General features: G+C 38.5%; 1 protein-coding gene and 1 non-coding gene across 4 annotated transcripts in view; both read right to left on the bottom strand.

Moving 5' to 3' along the window:
• Fnip1 (folliculin interacting protein 1) overlaps positions 1 to 23,186 on the bottom strand; it is an 80,128-nt gene extending 56,942 nt beyond the window's left edge. For 2 of the 3 annotated variants that reach the window (XM_021175416.2, XM_029483214.1), the window contains exon 1: positions 22,977 to 23,170. In XM_021175416.2, coding sequence (XP_021031075.1) covers positions 22,977 to 23,068 — 92 coding nt within the window. In that variant the 5' untranslated portion in view covers positions 23,069 to 23,170. Of the gene's footprint in view, positions 1 to 22,976 lie in introns of all 3 variants that reach the window. The other variant, XM_021175415.2, reaches the window with a different exon arrangement.
• On the bottom strand, positions 3,942 to 4,047 carry LOC115032620. The gene has a single exon (XR_003838258.1). It is a non-coding gene; the product is annotated as a U6 spliceosomal RNA (small nuclear RNA).
• Positions 23,187 to 23,564: the final 378 nt, after the last annotated feature.

Below are 23,564 nucleotides of genomic sequence, written 5' to 3'. Positions count from 1 at the left end.
TTTTTTTTTTTTTTTTTTTTTTTTTTTTTTTTTTTTTTTTTTTTTTTTTGTAGCCCTGTTCTTTTTTACAGTTGACAAGGACTTGGTTTTCAGCCCCAATTAGATCTCCAAAGTTCTTTAGCAAAGCAGCAGCTGATTATCAGTTTAGAAGCTCTACCACACTCACTGAAACACTAGGCTGAACAAATAAAGTACATGAGAATCCAATTCCTAGAACACAGACATATCAAAAATAATGCCTACTGAGTGTTACTTTTGGTCAGGAGCTTTTTAAATGGTAAAAAAGGTGAGTCTACAGCTTTCTAAAATAGTAGCAATATAACACGGAAAAGCTGCTGGTTTCCTAATTCTTACTGACTACCCTTGCATCAAACAAATGATTAGCAAGGTATAGTAGACCACATCTATGATTGTAGCATTTAGGAGACTGAGACATGTGGATTGCCTAGAGTTTGAAGCCAACCTGGGCTACCTAGTGAGTTCAAGGCCAGCCTGGTACAAAATGAGATCCTGTCTCAGAAAAACAAACCAACCAACAAATAAATGGACTATCTATCTTGTTTGTCTGGTTGCTTGCATAAAGTACTTTATAAACCCAGTAAAGTAGCCTATACCTATAATCATAGTTCTCTGGAGGCAAAAGACTGGAAACTAAAGGTCATTTTCCCTGGGTTCAAGGCCAGCCTGGGATACAAAAGATCCAGATAATGATGTAGAAAATGAAGACAAAGAAGCAAAAGCATCAAAAGAAGTACTTAATAAGCTGATTTTGTTAACAGTAGAAATCCTTACCACAGTGACACAAATGCCCAAGTACTACTAAGAAAAATGGATGCAATAAGGAATACAATAGAACCTTAATTAAAATCAGATAAATTCAGGTCCATAGCAATAAAATTTAAAAAACAACATTTGGTATGTAAATAACTGGATTGTAACCAATATACTAGCATAATGTGTTATTTAAAGTTACTTATAAATACATTCATATATTATATATACAAAGACATGACTTTCCAAATATATGCAGTCTTCCCGTACAAATATAATGAGAAAGGAAAACAATGAACAGCAGAAAATTAGTATGACACTCATGAACCTAGAACTAATTTGTAATATTTACAAATTACATATTTTAAATACACCTGTCTAAAACATTGTCAAGAATTCTTCAAGCTCAGAAAGGTAGCATATTTCATATCTATCTCAGCATTCAGGAGGCTGAAGCAGAGAGGATTTAGAATTTTTTAATAATGATTTAATTAGTTTTGTATATAGTGGTCATTAAAAGATAACCCATTCAAAAAATGTTTTGATACTCTAACATCCTTTGCCATTCATTTATTACAAATAAATCCCTGCCTGCCATAAAGCAGAGGTTAGATTGCATGTGGAGCATCGTAAGTAAAGTTAATACCTATCCAAACGTAGCCTCTGAGCAATGCCACAAAGCAAGCTACCAGTTAGTGGTACATATTAATAAGTCTGAGCCAAAGCATGGACAGCCAGAATTTCTAGATATATTATCTTCCTAAAGATATTTTAAGCCCTTTAGGGGAATTTCTACAGTGTGGATTTAACTTCTGTATAAAGTAGTACCTTAAAAAAATTAAACTGAAAATCAGACTTGGCTTAATAAAAACACTAATTTATCACCATCTACAAATAATCTTAAGAAAAATATTCTGCATAAAAACTAGGTGACCTAGATTGCCTTGCACATTGACATTCATCTTTTTAACTACTCAGAGCAGTTTAACATGTTGAGTTCAGCAAAACTGCATTCATTTGATCTAATCATCCATTCTAGCTTTTCCACTTTTTAACTTCTAAGCTCACTAGGCTCAAATTCCAAAATAATCTATTTTATCAATATTTATCCAACATTCCATTATATGACATCGTGATTGATGGCACAGAATGAGTCTTCAATAAACACTTTGTCAATCAAAAAACAATTTCACTAACAAGTGAAAAAACATACAACTTGGGATAAATGACATAAGAATACCATTTTATCATTTAGCAATGGAAGCTTTTTGTGAAACCAGTTACTTTTAAATAGATCAAGAATTAAATGAAAATAGCTTCCGCCAAAAACCAAGTGGTTTTTATACTGGGGAGAGGGATCATTCTGATGTTTTATCCTACAAAGATAATGATTAAAAATTGGAATATAGTAAGTGAAAATCCCAGCACAAAGGCAATTCCAAAACTATAATTACATATCTACTAAAGTCCATTTCTTCCTGACAGTCGTCTTAATACTAGAGAAAGGTCATGTAAGCATTTTACAACTAACAGAGCACACTTATTGGGCTGGTCTTCTGCTCCTTGAATGCATACCAGAGATACAAAAACAGGAAAGGGGCTATTGGATTCAAATTACTACCCAAAAAGAAAGAGTTCTGTTAGACCAAAAATTGCTACAGAAAATTAATACATTTACAAAGTATGATTTGCCCCAATAGATGTATTTTACCTAGCACTGTTAACACTAACTATAATGAGTCAGAATTTATCTACAAATAACTTTTGAAATGATTAGAATTTTTATTTTTTAAATAATTTTTAATTACTTTTATTTTGTATAATCCAATCATTATATCCTTCCCTGTCTGCCCTCCTACAGTTCCTCAGCTCATTCTTCCTTACCCCTGTCTCCAAGAGGGCATCCCCACCCTACCCCAACCCCATACCCCACCAGACCTCCCCACTCCCTGGGGCTTCAAGTCTCTCAAGGGTTAGGCATGTCTTCTCCTTCTGAGGTCAGACCAGGCAGTCCTCTGATGTATATGAGTGTGGGAGGTGTGGGGGGGCCCTTGGGGTGCTCATACCAACTCATGTATGCTGCCTGGTTGGTGGCTCAGTGTCTGAGAGATCTCAGGGGTCTGGGTTAGTTGAAACTGCTGGTCTTCTCTATGGGAGTCACCCATCTCCTCAGCTTCTTCCAGCCTTTCCCTAATTCAACCACAGGGGTCCCTGACTTCAGACAATTGACTGGGTGTTAAGTATCTGCATCTGTTTCAGTCAGCTGCTTGTTGGGCCTCACAGAGGTCAGCCATGCTAGGCTCCGGTCTGTAAGGACACCATAGCATCAGTAATAGTGTCACATCTTGAAGCCTCTCCTTGAAGTGGATCCCAAGTTGGCCAGTCACTGGACCGCCTTTCCCTCAGTCTCTTCTCCTTTTTAGTCCCTGCAGTTCTTTTAGACAGGAATAATTCTGGGTCAGAGTTTTTAACTGTGGAATGACAACCCCATCCCTTCACTTGATGCCCTGTCTTTCTACTGGAGGTGGACTCTACAAGTTCCCTCTCCCCACTTTTAGGCATTTTAATTAAGGTCTCTCCCTTTGAGTCCTGAGAGTCTCTTACCTCCCAGGTCTCTGATACTTTCTAGAGGGTCCCCCAACATCCCACCCTCTGAGATTGCATATTCTGCTGGTCCTCAGGTCTTTCCTCCTGTTTCCCATGATTAGAATTTTTCAATCAATAGTCATTTCATCATTGTGTCCCAGAATTAGAAATTCTTAGCATATATAAAAACACATTTGCCAACTTCAGTTAGATCAACATCAGGATTTATCAAAACTCTCCATCATCACCAAATTTTAAAAATATCTTTACTTTTAGGTACTATAAAATAATGCAAAAAAAAATCAAATGAAACATCATCAATTCTGCAAAGTTGGGGAGGGGTAAGCACTTATAGAGTTAAGCTTTAGATCCCAAATATTTACTCCGTTATTTAAGCCTGCCCCTCTGAAGAAATATCTGCACTCTTGGTTACCAACTGCAAGTAAAATAGAAACTTCACCAGCGTGACCCTAATCAGCTGAGTTCACTCATTTCTCACACAATGAACAGCTTTTGTCTCAGAAGAGCATATGGGTTCCCCTTTTTAAAAACTTGATTCTAGATGAAGCCAGTCCCAATAAGAAAAAATATTAGAAGGCTTCAAAAAATGGCATGTCATCTTTGTGCAGGGTCACACTAATCTTTTCTCTATATCTGTCCAATATTAGTATATGTGCTCCCTAAGTGAACATGAGAGGATTAATAATTTGAGGCTAGCCTGAGCTACAGTCAGTTCCAGGCTCACCAGGGCCATATATTAAGGCCTGTCTCCAACAAATAAAAGATAAATTCTTCAAGTAAAATTATTAATGATCGAATGCCAGCATTTAAATTTTCTTCTCCATGCATTTTAAAACAACTGAATCACCAAGTTTAGAACTAGACATAGGGTGATTTTTTTTTCTTAACATATTTTAAAATAACATCTTGAATTAAGCTGTACATTACTGGCATCCTATTCCTCTTAGGTAATTCTACTTGGCAGAATCCCTAAAAACTCCAGTTATGTACAACTTCCAAGCCATGTTAATAATAACGTTGAACTATATTCATCTAAAACAACAAAAGTGTCAGCTGATATAACAAGAATGAATTTAACTCAAAAAGGCTCTGTGTGCAGCAATACAAAAGGTAAAATCCTAGCAACAGAACCATGGGGCAGGCGCTAGGAGTCTTTAAGGAGTTTCATGTCAACGACAAAACCCACTTTTGCAAATGGCTTCATCTATCTATTTCTACAGTTCTGTAAGTAACATCACTTTTTTGTTTCACTGAAAGTGGGATTTCTCAGAAGTAACTTGGTATTTTCTTTCGTCTCTTCTACCACAAAGTGTATGAAAAAAAGAAATCAATCTAAACACTCTTGTAAATTAAGCCCTACCCGGCAGCTGGGCACGGACCAAGAATGCCTACAATGTTTAGTGTTTTCTGTTCATTTTTGTGCACGAGTAAAGAGGTGGTTCTTTACTTCATGAAATCAGAAAAATAAAAAACAGACAAAAGATAAGTAAAAAGGAGAGAAGAGAGGAGAATGAAAATGGGAGAAAGAGAAGGAAAGAGAGAAGGGGGAGGAAAGAGGAAGAACAAAGAAGAGAAGAGACAAGGAAAGAGGTAAAGGAGAGAAAGAAAAGTAGGGGAGGAGAGGGGAAAAGGAGAGGAAAGGGTGGTGAGAGGCAGAAGAAGATACCCATGGAGAGCACACCCTTTGCCTGTGTCCTCCAGCTAGGCCCCACCTCCAAAATAGTGCCACCACCTGAGCACCATGCCTCATAATAGTGGAATTTCTAGGGTCACTTTATGTATAGTGCTTTCCACTCAGTAAGAGCTGCCCTGAGCACAGGGCTCAGGCAACCATAGCTACAACCAAGTTCTTCAAAAGTTCAACACCTATAAGGAATTCATATTTACTTTGTAAACAAAAAAAAAAAAAAGGAAAAAGTTCTTTTCAATTTCTGTGTGCTCATGCATAAACTCTTAGAAGCTATCTATACTGCTAACCAGCAAATGAAAAATAAGCTCTATTAATCACAGTGCTAAGATGACAAGTCTAGCAGAAAATACTGACTTTATAGAGATGCAGCCCAGTGGTACTGCCACTTATCATTTATGAAACCTTAGCTCCGTCTGATTGTTCTTCCTCAGGGATATATGAAGAGAGGGAGAAAGGGAAGCAGGCAAGCAAGCAAACAGACAAATCTGAGTATGGAACTATAAACTTCAATAAAATCACCATGTTAAATTACCTTGCTACTTCACAAAAGAGACACTTTTAGCTTGTTTTATAAACATGGTTTTTCAGTAGGGTTATGTTTTAACATTTATTGGCATGTTCTTCCATAAACCAAAGGATATCTCTGTATATGTGTATGCTAATAAGACTAATATAGCAACACAAGTGCCTAATACAACAGACTATTTACTTACAATCTAAGTAAGAGACAATATGCTGAGACCAAAAATGATTATCCACACCTAACATGGCAGAAACTTAAGAATGGGTTCTGGATCAGCAGAAATTAGATTTAAATCTTCTCTGCCACATACTGACTGACTGTGGTATTAGATGCAGCTACCTAGAAAATGATCATACACTTTCAACACAATGTGTTTTTCTCATAATCCTATGTGTATTCTAAGAATTTATAAAACAGGGGTTGGAGATATGGTTCAAGGGTTAAAAGCACTAGATTCCTAGTACCTACATGGTGGCTCACAATCATCTGTTACTCCAGTCTTAGTGGGTCTGGACACTCTCTCCTGAACTTCAATGGCACCAGGATATGGTACCCAGTCATACATACATACAGGTAAAACACCTCCATGTATAGAATAAAATAATCACACTACTAATAGTCTTAATTTAAAAATATTTAAATGCTTTTATCTGAGAAGCAGTATGGGTTTACCAGGACACCAAAGAAATAGTTTATAGGGAAACCAATTAAGAATGCCATTCTCTGATAGGATTCCACAGAGAAAATATGTGTCTAGCCAAGAGACAAGCTAGAGACACTGTGTGAAGGAAGACTAGAAATTTGGGATGGTTACCAAAAAAAAAGAGCCTAATTTTTAAATTGAGTAATTAATGTTGTGGTACTGGAAATTAATCTCAGAGATCCTTAAACACGATAGGCAAATGCCCTCCAATAATCAATCCATATAAATACCCTTGGCTCAACACTGATTCTTAATGGTAGTTTGGAAATTTAAGCTAGTAAAAAGAAAAGTAAATTCAAATGATTCTGATCTATGTATCTTTTTCCCTTCCTCCTTTCTGATCCTCCCCCACCTTTCTCTGTACCACTGGCATTTAGATCTATGTTAAAACTACTTCTGAATAAACAAAAAATTTGTTTGAAACAAAAGATTTCCTGCTGCCTTCACAGGTAATTCAAATAGATTTTAGCTTGCTTTACAAACAAACATGGTTTTCAGTAAGGTTATGTAATTAAAAAAATAAATAAATAACAAAGGTATTCTCAGCCACTGTGGTTCACAGGTCTTTCATCCCAACCTCGGGAGATAGAGACAGAATAATCTCTGTGAGTTCCAGGTCAGCCAATGGTATGGAAAGAGACCAAGCCTAAACAGACAAACAGACAGACAGACAGAAAGATATCCTCCTTTTTCAGGTGTGTCATTTCTGTTTTTCTTTCACATTAGTTTTTTTTTTCCCTTCCATTCTCTCATTTTCCTTCTCTATATCACTATTTCATATCAAATTCTTCAAACTCGAATCTATGTTAATAAACTGTAAAGAATAATAACTGTAAGTCATTTCTTAAAATGTAACAATGGAATGTCCTCTGCTCTAAGAAATGGGCTTTCCTCCTTTCTGGAATGCCGTTTTTGTCCTAGTTGTAATTTCTATGTTGGGATGATGCTTTTTTCCTCTTCATAATTTAACTGTTTACATTTGGGTAAAAACTACAATACTTAAGAAAATAATTTAGTGTAAAAGCAAGCAAAACCCTTTCCTAGACATCAGTTGTTAAAATAGATCTACCACTCCTTTACATTCTTGAAAACAAATTAAAGAGTCATTTTTCAAACAGCATAAAGGCAATATGCCAGCTGTGGTTTCTCCTTGGTGCTAACACCACCAAGCAAGTTTTAGGGGTGAGACTTTGAAGAGCAGGCTAACTTGAAAACCATACATCTTAGAGTTACTCATCTGACTCATTTCATATTTTTCTATTACACTTTGTTAAGATTTTTTTTTGAAAACTCACATGGCTTTTTGTTACTACAAGAGTACTCAATTCACATCACGAAGGTCATTTCCTCCTTGTATGAAATATAGTGCCCCAATACTTGGTTCTGCATGCTGATGAGTTAAACAGCTACTGAACACCAAAACAAGAATTGGTATACAACTGAAATTGTCAATATGATTTTAAGGACTTGCAAATTTCTTTGAGACCAATAATTTTTAGTATAAATCAGAAATATTTTAAGGAACAGCCATCAGAATTAAGCATTTGCCTAAGGGAAGCACTTTTCTTGAGGAAGGGATCTAGCAAGCCAAATATGTGTTAGTAATAAACATTTACTCATGCGCTCAGTAACCTCTGAGGATCACAAACTATATTCAACTAAGTCATAATTTAAAATATCACATATATTATCAGTATCAGAACAAACAAGAACATTTCCATACAGGATCTATGATTTCTATATTAAAGAATTACAATGGATTTGACCTATGTAAACTATCAGTTTCTCAGAAGCCCAAGTTAAAACAAACAAATAAAAAAGCAAGAAAGATTCTAATGCATAGCTAAGCTGCAGTAAAACATTATTAGTGTGTGTTTCTCATTCCAAACTACTACAAATAAGAGAGGAGACGGAAGACAAGTCGACATAAGACCAACTGGTACCAGGAGACAACGAAGCTGTTTTCCTGCAAACAGTTATTTGATTGTTCATGCTATGCCTTCAGAAAGCTAAACAATCTTTCCTCTGAAATTTTAAGTTAAAATGTGAAGACATGACCAGGTATTCAACTGGAGAATTCAGCAGAAAGAAAATATAAACTCTCAAAGGATCTTACTCACATGTAGCAAAATAGTAAGGCTAAGAAATAATTAATTAAAAAATATCCAACCTGATTAGTTAATCATAACATTTTTATGCTGGACTTGTAAAATGCCTGAGGATAATATTATTGCTAGTTATTTCTGTTTTTTAGTTAAATCTGAATTTTTATGCATGTTGACATTTAGTCTGTTGCTACATATTGTAATGTGGACTCCTAAGACCTGGTTGCCCCAGAGATGAGAGAAGAGTCCACATGTAGACCCAAGTGACACTTTGTGACCTTGCCCCCAAGTTATTTCTGATTGGTAAATAAAGATTCCTACAGCCTATAGTTGAGCAGAACTGAGATAGACAAGACTTGGTGTTCCTGGCCTTGGTGTGAAGAAGACCACGAAAGGGAGAGAGAAGAAGACAGAGGAGGAGAAAAGACACCATGGATTAGAAATCCAGAAAGCATGGCCCTGACAGCTCACCAATTGAAGAGCAGCCCAGATGAAACGTAATAGATAATAACTCAGGGTTATCCATAGGAAAGTAAATTCTAATAGTATAGAGGGTAGATATCTGCCCAGCTCTAGTACTGATTAAGGCTTATTGTAAATAATAAAAGTTGTGTGTCTTTTATCGGGGAAATGAATGATCAAAGGCAGGGTAGAAGCCCCAGATTGGGATTAAAAATTTCTACAACATATGCCAGTAATTTTAGTTGTATATATATTTAAAATTAATGTGAAAAAACTAAATTCAGTAAATACTTAAATATTAAAATGTCTAACTTATTTGTAGGACATTATTACCAATCCGAAAATGTAACTTCTGAGACATCTGCTACAATACTTAAGGAAACTCAAGCTCTAGAGAAAATACTATCTAAACTTGTCTGCTGCTATGAAGCCAGAGAAAGGCCAGTAGTTACAACAGCTAGAGGTAAGCAAGAAATCTATTTAAAAGATGGATGGTAGCATCAGAGATTTATTTATGGCACTGGAGTTGTTCAACATCACTGGTGATAACTAGTAACTCTATGCATCTGGTCATGTGCAACATTCACACAACTCTAGTCAAAGTATGTACATGCATGTTCATAGTAGCACTAGTCACAAAAACCAGAAGGTAAAAAGAAAGTTGTCCCAATATTCACCAGTGACTGGGTATATACAGACTTATACGGAACATAATAGAACATTCAACTACAGAAGTAAAGCACTGATACATGCTACAACACAAATGAACACTGAACTCACTCAAAGGAAAGTCAAGACAGAAAAAAGGTCACAAGACTCCATGTTTATATAATATCCAAAATGGGCAAATCCAGAGAATGGAGATTGGTAGTTACCAGGGTGCTTTGAGGGGAAGGAAAAGAGAAACCCCTGAATGCACTTAAAGTTTTACTTTGCACTAACAAAAATGTTTGTAACTAGATAAGAGGACAGTTACCTTACACTGTGAATATACCAAATGCCACTGAACTGTTTAGTTTATTGCAGTTAATTTAGGAGAATAGGCAGGGGATTTCCCCAGGTTTGGGACTAGCCTGAACTAGACACTGAATTTCAGGTAAGCCATGACTGTATAGCCTAAACTGGTCTCAAATAATAATAATAATGACAATGATGATAATGATGTAGCAGGAGTTGATAAAGTCCTGGACTTACACCTACCTTATGACCTATAAATTCAATCTGAGCTAACTATTTCAACAGATATGCCCATGTTACTAGAGTGGCACCTCAAAACCACCTTGAAGTCCTACAGACCAAATCAGTCACATGCCAAAAGACTACCCTAGAAAACTGAGATGAATTCAGAGAGGATAATCCAAAGGATTTGTAAAGAGGTCCACGGTGACTCACTCTAGGAAGAAAAGCACTATGTACTCTTTTAAAATATCCACAGAATCTCAGCCATTAGATGCTAGGTTCCTTGGGGCTGAAGATCTTGTTTTGGATTAAGGTTACGTTCTAAAGCAAGCAATCTTATTACTAAACATCTTATATACATCATATATTGTGCTTTAACTAGAAAAGCAAAAATCTGTCAATTTCTCCATTTTAAAATTATGCATAATTAATACCTAATGATAACGTGACAATTTTACTCATTATTTCCTTTGTAAAGCCCCCAGAAAACGCCCTCTAAACTATGCTATATCAATATAAGACATGCGTTTAAAGGGCTAAGAAATAGATGACATCTTTCTAAGAAATGATGCTGGATGAACAGGAAGAATTAAATTTTATAATATGAAGTGCAAGAAAGACTATTTTTTTCATGACTATTAAGAGTAAAAGAAACATACACAAAGAATATATAAAATTTTATTGCATGAAATTTTAGATAGGTAAAATTAATCTACAGTGACTGAGAAAGCAGACCAGAGATTTTCTTGGGGGAAAATCAGAAGTGATTATTAACTACAAAGGAGTATGGGGCACTTTGGAAGTAAGTCAATCCTGTCATGACTGCAGTGGTTGTTACACATTTTTAAAATGCGTATGTGTGTGTTTATTCACATGTATGTGGGGTTGTGTTTCCTGGCATGCATGAACACATGTGTGATGCATGTGGAGGACAAAGGACAACCTGTGTCATCCTCAGGAATACTGTTTGCCTTCTTTGAGACAGGTCTCTCACTGGCTTAGAGATCACCATCCAGCCCAGGGATCCATCCACCCACCTGGCTGTCCTGGCACCCACCTGGCTGTCCTGTCACCCACTTGGCTGTCCTGGCACCCACCTGGCTGTCCTGGCACCCACTTGGCTGTCCTGGCACCCACCTGGCTGTCCTGGCACCCACTTGGCTGTCCTGGCACTAGGAATACAAACGCACCATAGTTCCAAACATTTTCAAGGCTGCTGAGGGTCAATCTCAATCCTCATGTTTGTGAGGCAAGCAAATTACAGACTGGGCCATTTCTGAAGCCCCATTGTATACTAATGTAAAATATACTGGGAAATTGTTTCAACTTAAGTAAAGTTAGGATGGAGATGTAGACACAAAACTGACTATAATAAAGGAAAAAGGTTTATACTCAGGAATTCTCAAAAAAAAAAAAGGTATATCACTTTCCACATTTGGTGGAAAAAAAGTGCCAGGATGGGTTAGAAGGTAAGACACAGAGAAGAAAAGTGGCCAGTCCCTTTAATGGCTTTCATGGGGGAGAATGGACTAAGTAAGGCAAGGCTGGCTAGCTTGAGTAACTTCAGCGGTCTCTAGAGTATGGCTGAAGATCCTAAGTTGTATCATCCTGGCTCTGGGGTAATTACAGCAGGATACAGGCAGGATAAAAGGAGGAGTTGGGGGTTAAGGTCAACTGGTTTGCATATTTGGAGGGGGAAGTTGTTATTGTTTAGTTTTTCACTTTACCACTGAAGTATAGCATCAGTCCCTCGGTGTATTTGTAAGATACAATGATTCCCAGAGACCTACTATAGTGCAAAAGTAAAGCAAGACCAAAATAAGGTAGCAGTCATAAAAATGAGAAGTCAAATTTCTATTCCATAAGGGAAAAGTATATAAATCCAAAGCATTTCCTGACCAATTTATCAGAAAAGAAGAAAATACTTAAAACCCCCAAGTCATTAGAGCCATTTAGCTGGTTTCTACGACTCTAGAGACAATGACTCCCCCTCCTTTTCTGAAAGAACTACTCTACAACCTAGAAACCACATTATATGCGTTCTTGTCAACATTCTTCACATATATCTCCTGATCACTGAATGGAGTTTCTTTACTACAATACACACAGGGGAGTGTGTATTGAAATAAACTAGCCAGAACATGACAAAAGACAGGACCAGAGGGAGAAAGGGATGAAGAAGAAAAGAAACTAAACAAGAGCTTAATACAAGGTTTCCTTCTGACTTAATTAAGGTCTACTGTAGGCTCTGTTGCCCTCTAAGGCAACTTCCTTCACAAAGGTGATAGGGATTGGACTGTTTCCAGAGGTGATGGAATAAAGAACTCACACTACCCTTCCTATCTTAGGTCTAGACACAAAACAAGTGAATGGTATTTATAGCCACAATCATACTGTGACAGAATCCCAGAGTTGGTAAATAACAGAAATGTATATGAAAATCCTGCAAGAAATAAACAATTGTCTTGGAACATCTAGCCAAAAGGATATGAACTTTTTCTACTTCACTAAAAAGGCCAGATAGATCACTTATTTACTAAAGGCCTTGTACCAATTTATACTCCCATAAGGAATATGCAAGTGTTCTCGTCACTCCACATTCTTGCTAATATCTGGTACTAGTCCAAAATTTTGGTCTTTGCCAGCTAATGTCAATGTATGCAGCACTCTTTCCCAAATTAAGTTGGCTGTAGTATTGGTAGACACATTTAATCTATCCAATGTTAAGAAAACATCCTTCTAAATTTGTTAAAAACTTTTTTCTTTTTACAACAAACAAAAGCTGAGTTTTATCAAATAAATCTTTTTCAAATAATCTTATAGTCTTTCTCCTTTAATAAATAACGGTAACATACAGCTCAAAATGAAAGAATGTTAGACTAATTAAATCCTTCTAACAAATAAGTTTTATTTCACTTTACAGAAAAAGAAAAAAAAAAGCATAGACATTTTACTGGGTAAACTATAAAGAAAAAGGCTTATTTAAGTTCACAGTTCAGGTAATAATAGGGTTCTTGTGGGCAGAGCCCCAAGGCAGTACAGGACAATGGACAGAATGTATCTCCTTTGATATTTTCTTTCTCTTCTTAAAAGTTTAATCATGTAGCCTCCAGACTGTTGATCTTATCTAATATTCTAATCACCTTAAGGCCATGCCTCTAAAACCATAGTTGGGTTAAATTCTATCCTTACAATATGCCAAAATACCGATAAAACTCCAGCAGGCATTTCAGAAGGGACAAGCCATGTTCCAACTATGTAGTGTGCATGTGCTTTCTCTGTCCACCCCTCCTCTCCTCTGTTCCCTTTCCCTCCCTCACCCCTTCTCTCCAGACACCTGTTAGGCCAACAGTTCTCAACCTGTGGGTCATGATTCTTTTGTTGGGAAAGGTAAAGTGACCCTTTCACGGGGGGGGGGGGGGGGGGAGTGTAACCTAAGATCCTAAGATCATCAGAAAACATTATGATGGTCTTAAAACATTATGATTCATAACAGTGGCAAAAATAAAGTTACATAGTAGCAATGAAAATAATTTTATGGTTGGGATCACTACAACATGAGGAACTGTATTAAATAGTCACAGCATTAGCCAGGTTGAAAAACACTGTCTTAGGCACTGGGAAGATTATATAATTTCTGAAATGTTTCTTTTTTCTTAATTTAATTTTATTTATTTATTTTTTAATTAGGTATTTTCCTCATTTACATTTCCAATGCTATCCCAAAAGTCCCCCATACCCACCCCCCCTCTGAAATGTTTCTGATGAGCTCCTTCATCTATAACATGAGGAGCTATTATTTAGTTTGTTTAGTTGTCTTGAGAAGTAAAGGAGTACAATTCTCTACAATCCTTAAAATTCTGCCTGGCACATATATACTACCTGATATGACAAATATTAACAACAGAGGCTGGAAAGATGGCTCGGCAGTTCAGAGCACAACTGTTCTGCAAGAGACCTGAATTTGAATCCCAGAACCCACATTAAGCAGCTCACGACCACCTGTAATTGGAGCTCCAGTTCCCATATTCCTTGGCACCTGCACTCTGGTACACATACCCCATACCCAATATACTTAATTTAGAAATTTAAATGTTAACAATATTCTCTTCCCTTTCAGATTTGTAAAGTTGTGATTATTTATACCTAAGCTTGATCTCTGGAGGAAGGGGACAGGTTCATCTATTTTAAACAAATAATTTTTAGTTTCTTTTTTTGTTCTTTTAATTCTCTCCTATGCAATCATTCCTAGTTCATTAATTTGACTTTTATAGCTTTACTAATTCTATTTTCTTTGGATTTGTTTTTCTAACATTAAGTAGAACACTCAACTCATGTATGTATATTACATCAAATAAATGGTTTTTAGTTTTTAAGAGTTTTGTTACTTGTTGGTTTTGAGCCTAAGCACTAACTATCATGCCCAGTTCTGAAGTAATTTGTAGTCTCCACTTTTTTGCTACTTGATCTTCAATAAGATATGTCAAAATCACCTATCATAATAATAAACATGTCATTTTTATCCATTTTGTTTTATGTGTGTGTGTGTGGGGGGGGGGTGTTTGTTTGTTTGTTTGTTTTTGGAGACAGGGTTTCTCTGTATAGCCCTGGCTGTCCTGGAACTCACTTTGTAGACCAGGCTGGCCTTGAACTCAGAAATCCGCCTGCCTCTGCCTCCTGAGTGCTGGGATCAAAGGCGTGTGCCACCACGCCCGGCTTGTTTTATGTGTTTTTATTTTATTTATTTTGGTTCTTTTTGTTTTTAGATGAACTTTCTCTATATACCTCTGGTAGTTCTAGAACTGAGAGAAATCATCTTGCCTCTGACTCCAGAGTACTGGAAGTGTTGTGATTAAGACATGGGCCTCCACACTAGGCTGTTTTGTGTAGTTCTAAAACATGCTGTAACTGACTAGCAAATAAAACTGTATTTACCATAAGTAATGTTTTTGTTTTTCTGCTTTATATGCTATAGCTAAATTTACTTTCTTTTGTGTGTGTGTTTAGATATCTTTTCTTAACCCATTGTTTCTAATCTTTCAGAACTTAATGTATCTTGAAAAAAAATTTAAGTATCTCACATTACTATTTATGGTAAAATAGCATACTGTTGTAGAAGCTTTAAATTACAACTCTGTTACAGGTTACGGCTTTCTTGTGGAGACAGGGGCTCCTGAGTGCTGAGATAATAGACATTACCATGTCCAATATAATCTTAAAAAAAAAAAGACTATGACTTTATCAAAATGTTCACAAACTGGGCTGGGGGTGTAGCAATGTTACAGTGGCTGCCTACTCTATATTGAAGTCAATCCCCAGCACAGCAAAATAAACAAGCTTAAATAAAATCCTCTCTTTGGATTTTCAGGTATGGTTTAGCAATGCAAGGACTCTACATTAGCAAACTAGGTAAAAAGAAAATGCATGGGTGGTGGGTGTCTACTGTCAAGTTTGTCTTCTTTATTCTGTGTTAGCCTCAGCCTTCACACAGAACAGATATGTCTTTGCTTTAGAAAATGTCAAACATCACATTCAAGGTCATTAAGGAGAGAAAGAAGCTTGTAAAAGCAGGTCCTTGGAAATTAAAAATTTGATAGCTGAATTTAAAACACTTGCATAATTCACTACAAATATTTATGAAATATTCTAGGAGTACAATGTAAAGGTGATCTGACAGAAATCAGGAAGAAGGCTGGGCAGTGGTGGTGCATGCCTTTAATCCCAGTCAGTACTGTAAGGCTGAGGCAGGTGGATCAAGGCCAACCTGTTCTACAGAGCTCCAGGACAGCTAATTACACAGAGAAATCTTGTCTCCAAAAGCTGAGAGAGAGAAGGGGTAGGGGAAGAAATTGGGGGGAACAAGACAAAACGAGAAACCCGATAGGGTTTCCATAAAGGAAGCTCCCCTTGAAAATCTTATGAACCAAATCCAAAAAAAAAACGATGAAATTGTGAAAATCATGTAAGAACATTCCCTAGAATGAGATGCCTCCAGACAGAAAAGATGAGTATCAGTATTAATCTGTAGAAATCTCCAAACAAAACTCAAATTAGATTATTCTGAATTATTAGAAAGAAAATTTATAAAAATCCTGTATCTTTTGTGATTTCTCAGCTACAATATTGGAAGCCATAAGACAAGAGTAATATCTTCGAATTTCTAAATTAAAATGATTTTTATTGAGATTTAGAGTTTTGTGCGTGTGATAGATATGTGGTTGGCCAGAGGTTGGCACTGGGAGTCTTCCTCAATAGAGTTCTACCTGATTTTTTGAGATACGGTTCTTCTGAACCGGAGGCTCACTGGTTCCACTATCCGGAGGGGCCTTCCTGTCTCCATCTCGCCAATGATGGTATTACAAGCAAATGGCACTGAGGCCAGGTTTTTACATGAGTCTTGAGTGTACATGAACTTAGGTCCTCATGATTAGGTGACAAGCACTTTACTGACTGAATCATCTCTCTGGCCCTCCCTTTACTCTAGAATCCTATAACCATCAGACTGCCAAGCAAACATAAAAGAATTAATTTTTAGGTTTGCAAAATCTTGTTTCTTAAACAAAAAACAATTTCTATTCTATTTCTGCATTCTTATAATTATGTAGTTGTGGCTTCTAAAACTACACATCTAAACTAAGGATAAACCCAAAATATAAAAACTAATAGCATATCCATGAGGCTTGTGTGAACAGGCTACATTTGATTTACCTCATTAACTTCACAAGGTGCATTTTCCTGATAAAAATGGAAACCTTTAAAAATTATATACAGATTATAAGGAAACTTGTAAAAAAAAAAAAAAAACACCACCACCAACAAAAAAAAAACAGGCCAACAACCTCAAAATCCAATCCTCCAAATACAGCATCAATTGTATAATCTGAGTTCATCATCTCATCTACAAATTTTGATTCAATGCTGTCACTCCAACCTCTACAATTAGAGAGGTAGGAGAAGCACATGACACAGCCAACCACATTTGGAATGGCTTGGGATAGAATGCTACTGTGTCAAAGGACACTCTGTATCAGGCAGTGTGCATACAAGGAAACAGGTCCCTGGAGCTGGGCCTCAAATTTGCAGGAATCCTCTTGCCTTTGCCTCTGCCTCTTGAATGATATGATTATAGGTATGGATCGCTATAACCTGTTCTTCTAAAGCTTTAAAGGAAAATATGAAGGCAAGGAGATGACTCAGTTGGGTAAGTGCCTGTTGACTCAGTTCAACCCCTACCACTCAAGTAAAAAGCTGGATGCTGCAGCATTCACTTGTAACCTCAGTGCTTTGGGAGAGGGGAGAGTTGGAGACATTCAGAGACAAAAGGATTGATTAGTATAGTAATACATGTTCCAGGCTAGCCTGTCTCAAAACAAACAAAATAAAGAAGCAAACTTGTATTAGTTCCTCTGCTTTGCTCTGATAAAATACCACAAGACATACACTTATAGAAGAGAGAGTTTGTGTTTACTGTTCCAGAGAGTAAAGAGGCCATCATGGCAGGTAAGCAAGTCAATAAGCAGCAGGTATAGCAGCAGCAGCAGCAGCAGCAGGAAGCTCAACTATCCCCTCTTTAACAACAAGCACAAAGCAGAGAGAGAACTGTTAGTGGGCACCCTCAGGGATGTACCTCCTCCAGCAGGCTTACCCTCTTAAACCTCCCAAACAGCACCAGCCCCTGGGGATCACACGTTCAAATGCCTGAGCCTATGGAGGACATTTCTCAGTCGAACCTTGAAAACTCCAAAATCAAATCACAAAAAGAGAAACATGGAAGAGGGAAGAGGAGTGGGGGGAGAGGGAGGGAGGAATCTGGGGAACTAGGGTTTGGGGATTTCTAACATTTGAGTCTCTATATTAACTTACTCCTCAGAACTACTCTAAGAAGGTGGTATGTGTAACAGATGCTTAGACTCTCCCAGTGTCGCCCACCCAATCTCAGCTACACTTGGTGTGGGACCTGATCATATTACTAGCTGCGGGTATACTACCACAATCAGGAAAACTCCACTAGCCTCAGCACTGCTTAAGGTCTAAGGCAACTGGGCCAATCATGGGTAATTTCACTGGTTATATTAACAGCACAGATTCTCTAAAACTTTTGCTAGAAAACTTGGACTACAGTCTGTCTGCTCCATGAAGTGATGTCAGAAAGAGCTAGTAGCACTGCATCTAAGACTTCATGATGATAAAAAGAATGAAGCCTGAGGACTTTGCAATTAAACACTTAGAACTCAATTTGAAAATCAAGCAGAACAAAGAAACCTTTAATCATTGCATGATATTTCCCAAAGCCATCTATACCAACAAATATCACTGGGATAAGACTCTAAATGCAGGTCAAATACATCACCTACAACTCAACTCCCCTCCCTTCTTTTTTTTTAAACTATAAAGTGCTGAGATTAATTTAGCTTGGAGAAAGTCAAGAAGGACATGCAGAAAGATCCATGAAAAGGGAGTTAGCAACAAAATTCCTGCTACAGACAATAGGGGTAAATGTTTCTAACTGTGCTAGATCATTTTATGTCAACTTAACACAAGCTAAAGTCATCTGAGAGAAGGAGCATCAATTAAGAAAATGCCTCCATAAGATCAGGCTGTAGGCAAGCCTGTAGAGCCTTTTTTTAGTGATTGATGGGGGAAAACCCAGCCCACTGTGAGTGATGCCATCCCCAGACTGGTGGTCCTGGGTTCTATAAGAAAGTAGGCTGAGCAAGCCCTGAGGAGTGAGCCAGCAAGCAGTACTCCTCAGTGGCTCCTGCCTCCAGGTTCCTGCTATGCCTGAGTTCCTGTCCTGTTTTCCTTTGATGATGAACTGTCATGTGGAAGCATGCACTGAATAAACCCTTTCCTCCCCACGTAGCTTTGGTCATGGTGTTTCATTACAGTAACAGCAATCCTAACTAAGACACTAAACTAACTTAGGAAAAAAAACAAAAACACAGAAAACTCTCTTTTGAATAATTATTTCTTATAAACACTTAAAATAACCTTCTTCACCGAGTTAGTTTTTTAAGACAAAAATAGTTAAAGCAACCCTTTTTACATGAATACAGTTACTGGATTTACATGCAATTTTTTACTTCCATTTTAAAGTACCTAGTGGAAGGCACTTCTAAACAGTGCCTTCATTTTCAAATTCTTTAGATGACCTAAATAAATTACCAATTCTATAATGACTCTGGGCATGAAGGCATAGGTCTGTAATCCCTCCCTCTGGATGAAGGCAGGAAGACTGAGTTTGAAGTCAAACTAAGCTACACAGTCAGTTCAATTGAGGCCAGCTTGAACAAAATGGTAACGCCTCCTCTCAAAAGAAAAAAAAAAAAATCGTTCTACAAGTGTCTGAAAAATATCCTAAGCTCATCTCCAGTTCAAGAAACAGATGAAGCAAGCTCACAGGACAGAAAGGCAGCAGTTCCTGGCCATCTTTTCTACTGGGGTAACCATGAAAGACAATATAGAACATATTTATGGCTTCTTTGTCAAATGTATCGCCTATAACAAAGTGCCTCTATGGCTAACCACTACTGGTCCTTGTACACTGATTGCTCTAGAAACTGCCTCTTGGAAATAGGCAAGAGTAATTTAACAGTTTAAGGAGCTGGAGAGATGGCTCAGAGGTTAAGAGCTCTAGCAGCTCTTCCAGAGGACTCAGGTTTGATTTCTATCACCTACACAACAGCTAACAACTATCTGTAACTCCAGTTCTGTGAAATTCATGTCCTTTTCAGAAGGCACTGCATGCATATGAAGGCAAAACACACATGCACATAAAATAAATATTTTCCCAAAAAATGACTTAACAATATAAGCTGACTAGCATGTGAACTTATGCTCACATGCACAAACACACATAAATTTTGGTCAGTTCAAACTGACTACTGCATACACACATACAATTTCAATCACTCCAAACTCTGGTCACATTAAAAAAAAAATGTTGGCCAACACCTTAGGCAAATGCAAATGAAAACAATGCAATATTACTATATACCCCATAATAGCTATAAATAAAGACTAAAAAAATTATTAGGGGCTAGTGAGATGGCTCAGAGGTTAAAGGTACTTGCCACACAAGCCTAATGGTCATTCCCAGAATGGTCCCAGTGATTCATTCCCAGAATTCACGGAAAGGTTGAATTCATTCACAGGGTTGCCCTCGGACCTTCACAAATACACTGTGGCTCATGTATGCCCCTCACACATCCTACACACACACACACACACACACACACACACATGCAGAAAGAGAGAGAGAGAAAGCAAGCAAGAAATAACATTTAATTTAAATGTCTAATTGGTTAAGATAGTTATGTTTCTTATCACAATAAAAATGTATTAACTTTTTAAAGGATAATCTAAAATACTGAAGAGATCTGTTATAAAAGTAACCTTAATATATTGCTACTGCAACTATAAAACTATAAAAACTATGAAGAAGTTTGGGAACGTTTTAAAAAGTTAAATAAAACTCTGCACATGAGCCAGCAGCTCTACTGCTCAGTATCTATACCCAGAAGAAACAAAAAATTATTTCTAATTAAAGATCTATACACAAATATTCACAGCAGAATTGCTCAAGTACCTTTTATCTAAGGAGTGAATAAACAAATTGTGAGCTAGACAGATGACCAAATGGTTAAAGTGCTTGCCCAGCAAGTGTGAGGACTGGGAGTTCAGATCCCCAGAAACCCAGAAATGCCAGGAGGGCATTCCCTGTCACGTGTCAGTCCAGGTCTATTAAGGCAAAGCAAGATGGTTTGCCAGAGCAAGCTGGGTAGCAAGATCAGAAACATAGGAAGCTCTGGGTTTGACTAAGAGACCCTGTCTCAATAAGTAAGATGGAAGGTCAATCCAAGTAACATCAAATTCAGCGAGCGCACACGCAAAAGTATAAATACAAATGAGAGAGAGAGAGAGAGAGAGAGAGAGAGAGAAAGAGAGAGGGGGGAGAAAGAGAGATTGAGAGAGAGCAAGCGAGAGAGCGCAAGAACAAAAACAAAAGGTATGCTATATCTGTACAATAAATCACCTACTTAAAAGATGAATGGAACTACTAAAAAGGCAACATCATAGATACATCTCAATAAACATTATTGTGGGTAAAAAGAAGCCAGACATGTGACTATGGAAGTTATAAAATCACATTTATATGAAATGTTCAAAAAGCCAAAATATAACAAAAGAAAGCAGACCAAATTGTTCTTGCATGAAAGGGGGTTAAGGACTATGGAAAAAGAGCGAGCACAAGCTGACAGAACGAATGGTTGTGAAGTATAAACTGTGCTCGTCTGACAGCCCTCATGGGACAGTAACCTTCCCCGTGTATTCATCTTTTATTGTATTTTAATTATAGATCAAGGAAGCTTTTTAAAAGCTGGATTAATTAGATCTCAAGTCACTAGGTATGTGATCCACAATTCTCATTTTCTCACATTACACTTGTACACATCTTGTTTTCAAAGCAAGTTTTCATGATGAACTGCAGGTATTGGGCTTCCATGCTGGAAAAAGGATTATAAAGTCATCTCTACATTGCTACTTGCTCTATCTCACAAGGTTACTGTGAAATGAGATAACTGATGGGAAAGTTCTTTGGCAGCAGTAAAGTATTACACAACCATATAGAACACTTACTCAAAAAGTAGATTTTGGTCACATTAACAAATTGAGACTCTTGTAATCTTGGTTACCCAAAGTCAGTCTCTGCACAGAAATAGAAACAGTTGTCTATTCAAATGTTATCTTTTAAATCTCTCTCCAGAGGCTGCTTCCCGGGTCTCTGGTTTTCCTAGGTGTCCCAGTGTATTTATCTGGTGTTATCTGCACTTTCGCTTTTCAAAGAAAAAACAACTGTCAGATGACTACGGCACAAGACATTTACTTCCCATTACGAAGAAAAGCCACTGCCATGAACATTCTTTTGTTAAGCTTGTTTCCAAAACGGTAACTGACCTTTTTCTCCCATTAAATATCAGTTAAATTACTTGCCATTTGATATTCAATCTCACACATTGTTTCCTGATGTGATCTGTATTATTGACAAGGTGGATAATTTGAAGAATATTAAAACCTCTAAGACTTATGTAGTGCAATCATCTGATACTTGGGCTTGCTGCAAAATTTGACACTGTTTCCCTTTTACTATTACTGTACAACTGAGTTCTCGGCCATACAGCCAAGTTTGTCTGATATGTGACATTTGGCCTAGTTACATGCGCAAGTTTCCATAGCGCATTATGGAAGACAAAACAATATCTTCTTCAAATACAATTCCACGGCTGAATTTAACCATTGAGCTAAGCGTCTATATATCTGACAATTCTAAAAAGTTACTGTACCAGCAACAGGTACTGCAATCAGAAAGAAACAAAGCCTGCAATCACACACACAAACACACACACACACAGCTACCGTTTTCCATTTGCAAGAAACTCCTTTTCAGTAACAGGTGTAAGAAGGGAAAGAAAAATCGACAATAAGTTCTACCGCGAGTCCTCCTCGAGTCTGGTCAGTAGTAACCCTAACCACTTCGGTTTCGCATTTCTCCTTCGATAACACTAAGGTCGCTCGGCACGAGAACTGCACAGCTCCAATTTTAGTTTCCAAGAAGCCTGACAGACCGGCAGCCTGCCCACTCGCTCCTCCAGCCTCCTCAGTGCTCCGCAGGTTGGCCGAACGCGCGACAGTCTGCACAAAGCCACCGGAGGGCTGCCGATCACAGGGAGACAGCAGCTCCCGGCCGGGCCCCGGAGGCCTGCGGTGAGGTCGCAGCCCCGGCAGCGTGTGGACCGCCAGCCTCCCGAGGCCGCCGTGCTGGGGCTGGGGACGCGGCGCGTGGCGCGGGCGGGGCATAAACAGCCTAGCGAAGAGGGCAGGGGACCGCATGCCCCGCCCGAGGCCGCGACCCCTCGGGGGCCCGCGACGCCTCACCTGAACGCGCAGTCCGGGTCGCGGGCATCTCGTCCCGGCGCGCCTAATCCGCTCCGCTTGCTGAAGAGCTTCTGGAACAGGGTGGGGGCCATGCTGGCCGCCGCAAGACCGGGGTCGCTCGGCTGGGAGCTCGCAGGAGGCCCCCCGCTCCTACCGCCACCCCGCCACCCCCATGGGCGCCTCAGTCATATGACAGAAATTAGTCACTTCAAACGGCCACGGCGCGCGGGGCGGAGCGCGAGATTGAGGTCGCGGCGATTGGCTGGCGACGAGCCGTATCACGTGGCAGCAAGCTGAGAGGGGGGCGGGGTGGGGGTGGGGAGGCGGGGCCGCCTGCCATTGGCTGGCCCACGGGTCAGTCACGCGGCCTCTCACGGGGCGGGGCGTGCGAGGGCGCGCGCAGCTGGGTGGCAGGAGAAAGAAGGCCTCTAGGACCCAGGCCCGCCTCTGGCCCTCCCAAGCTGCTAGGGCTCTAGGAGGAGACCTAGGTCTGTGACTTGAGGTGCGGTTTCCATTGACGCCCGCACTTAGTCTCTAGGAAGATCTAGCGACTGGGGGCTCAGGCTCGATCTCCTTGGTAACCAATAA

This window comes from Mus caroli, chromosome 11 (assembly GCF_900094665.2).
Source record: "Mus caroli chromosome 11, CAROLI_EIJ_v1.1, whole genome shotgun sequence".
Lineage (NCBI taxonomy): Eukaryota > Metazoa > Chordata > Mammalia > Rodentia > Muridae > Mus > Mus caroli.
This window is presented reverse-complemented; position numbering and strand designations above follow the sequence as displayed.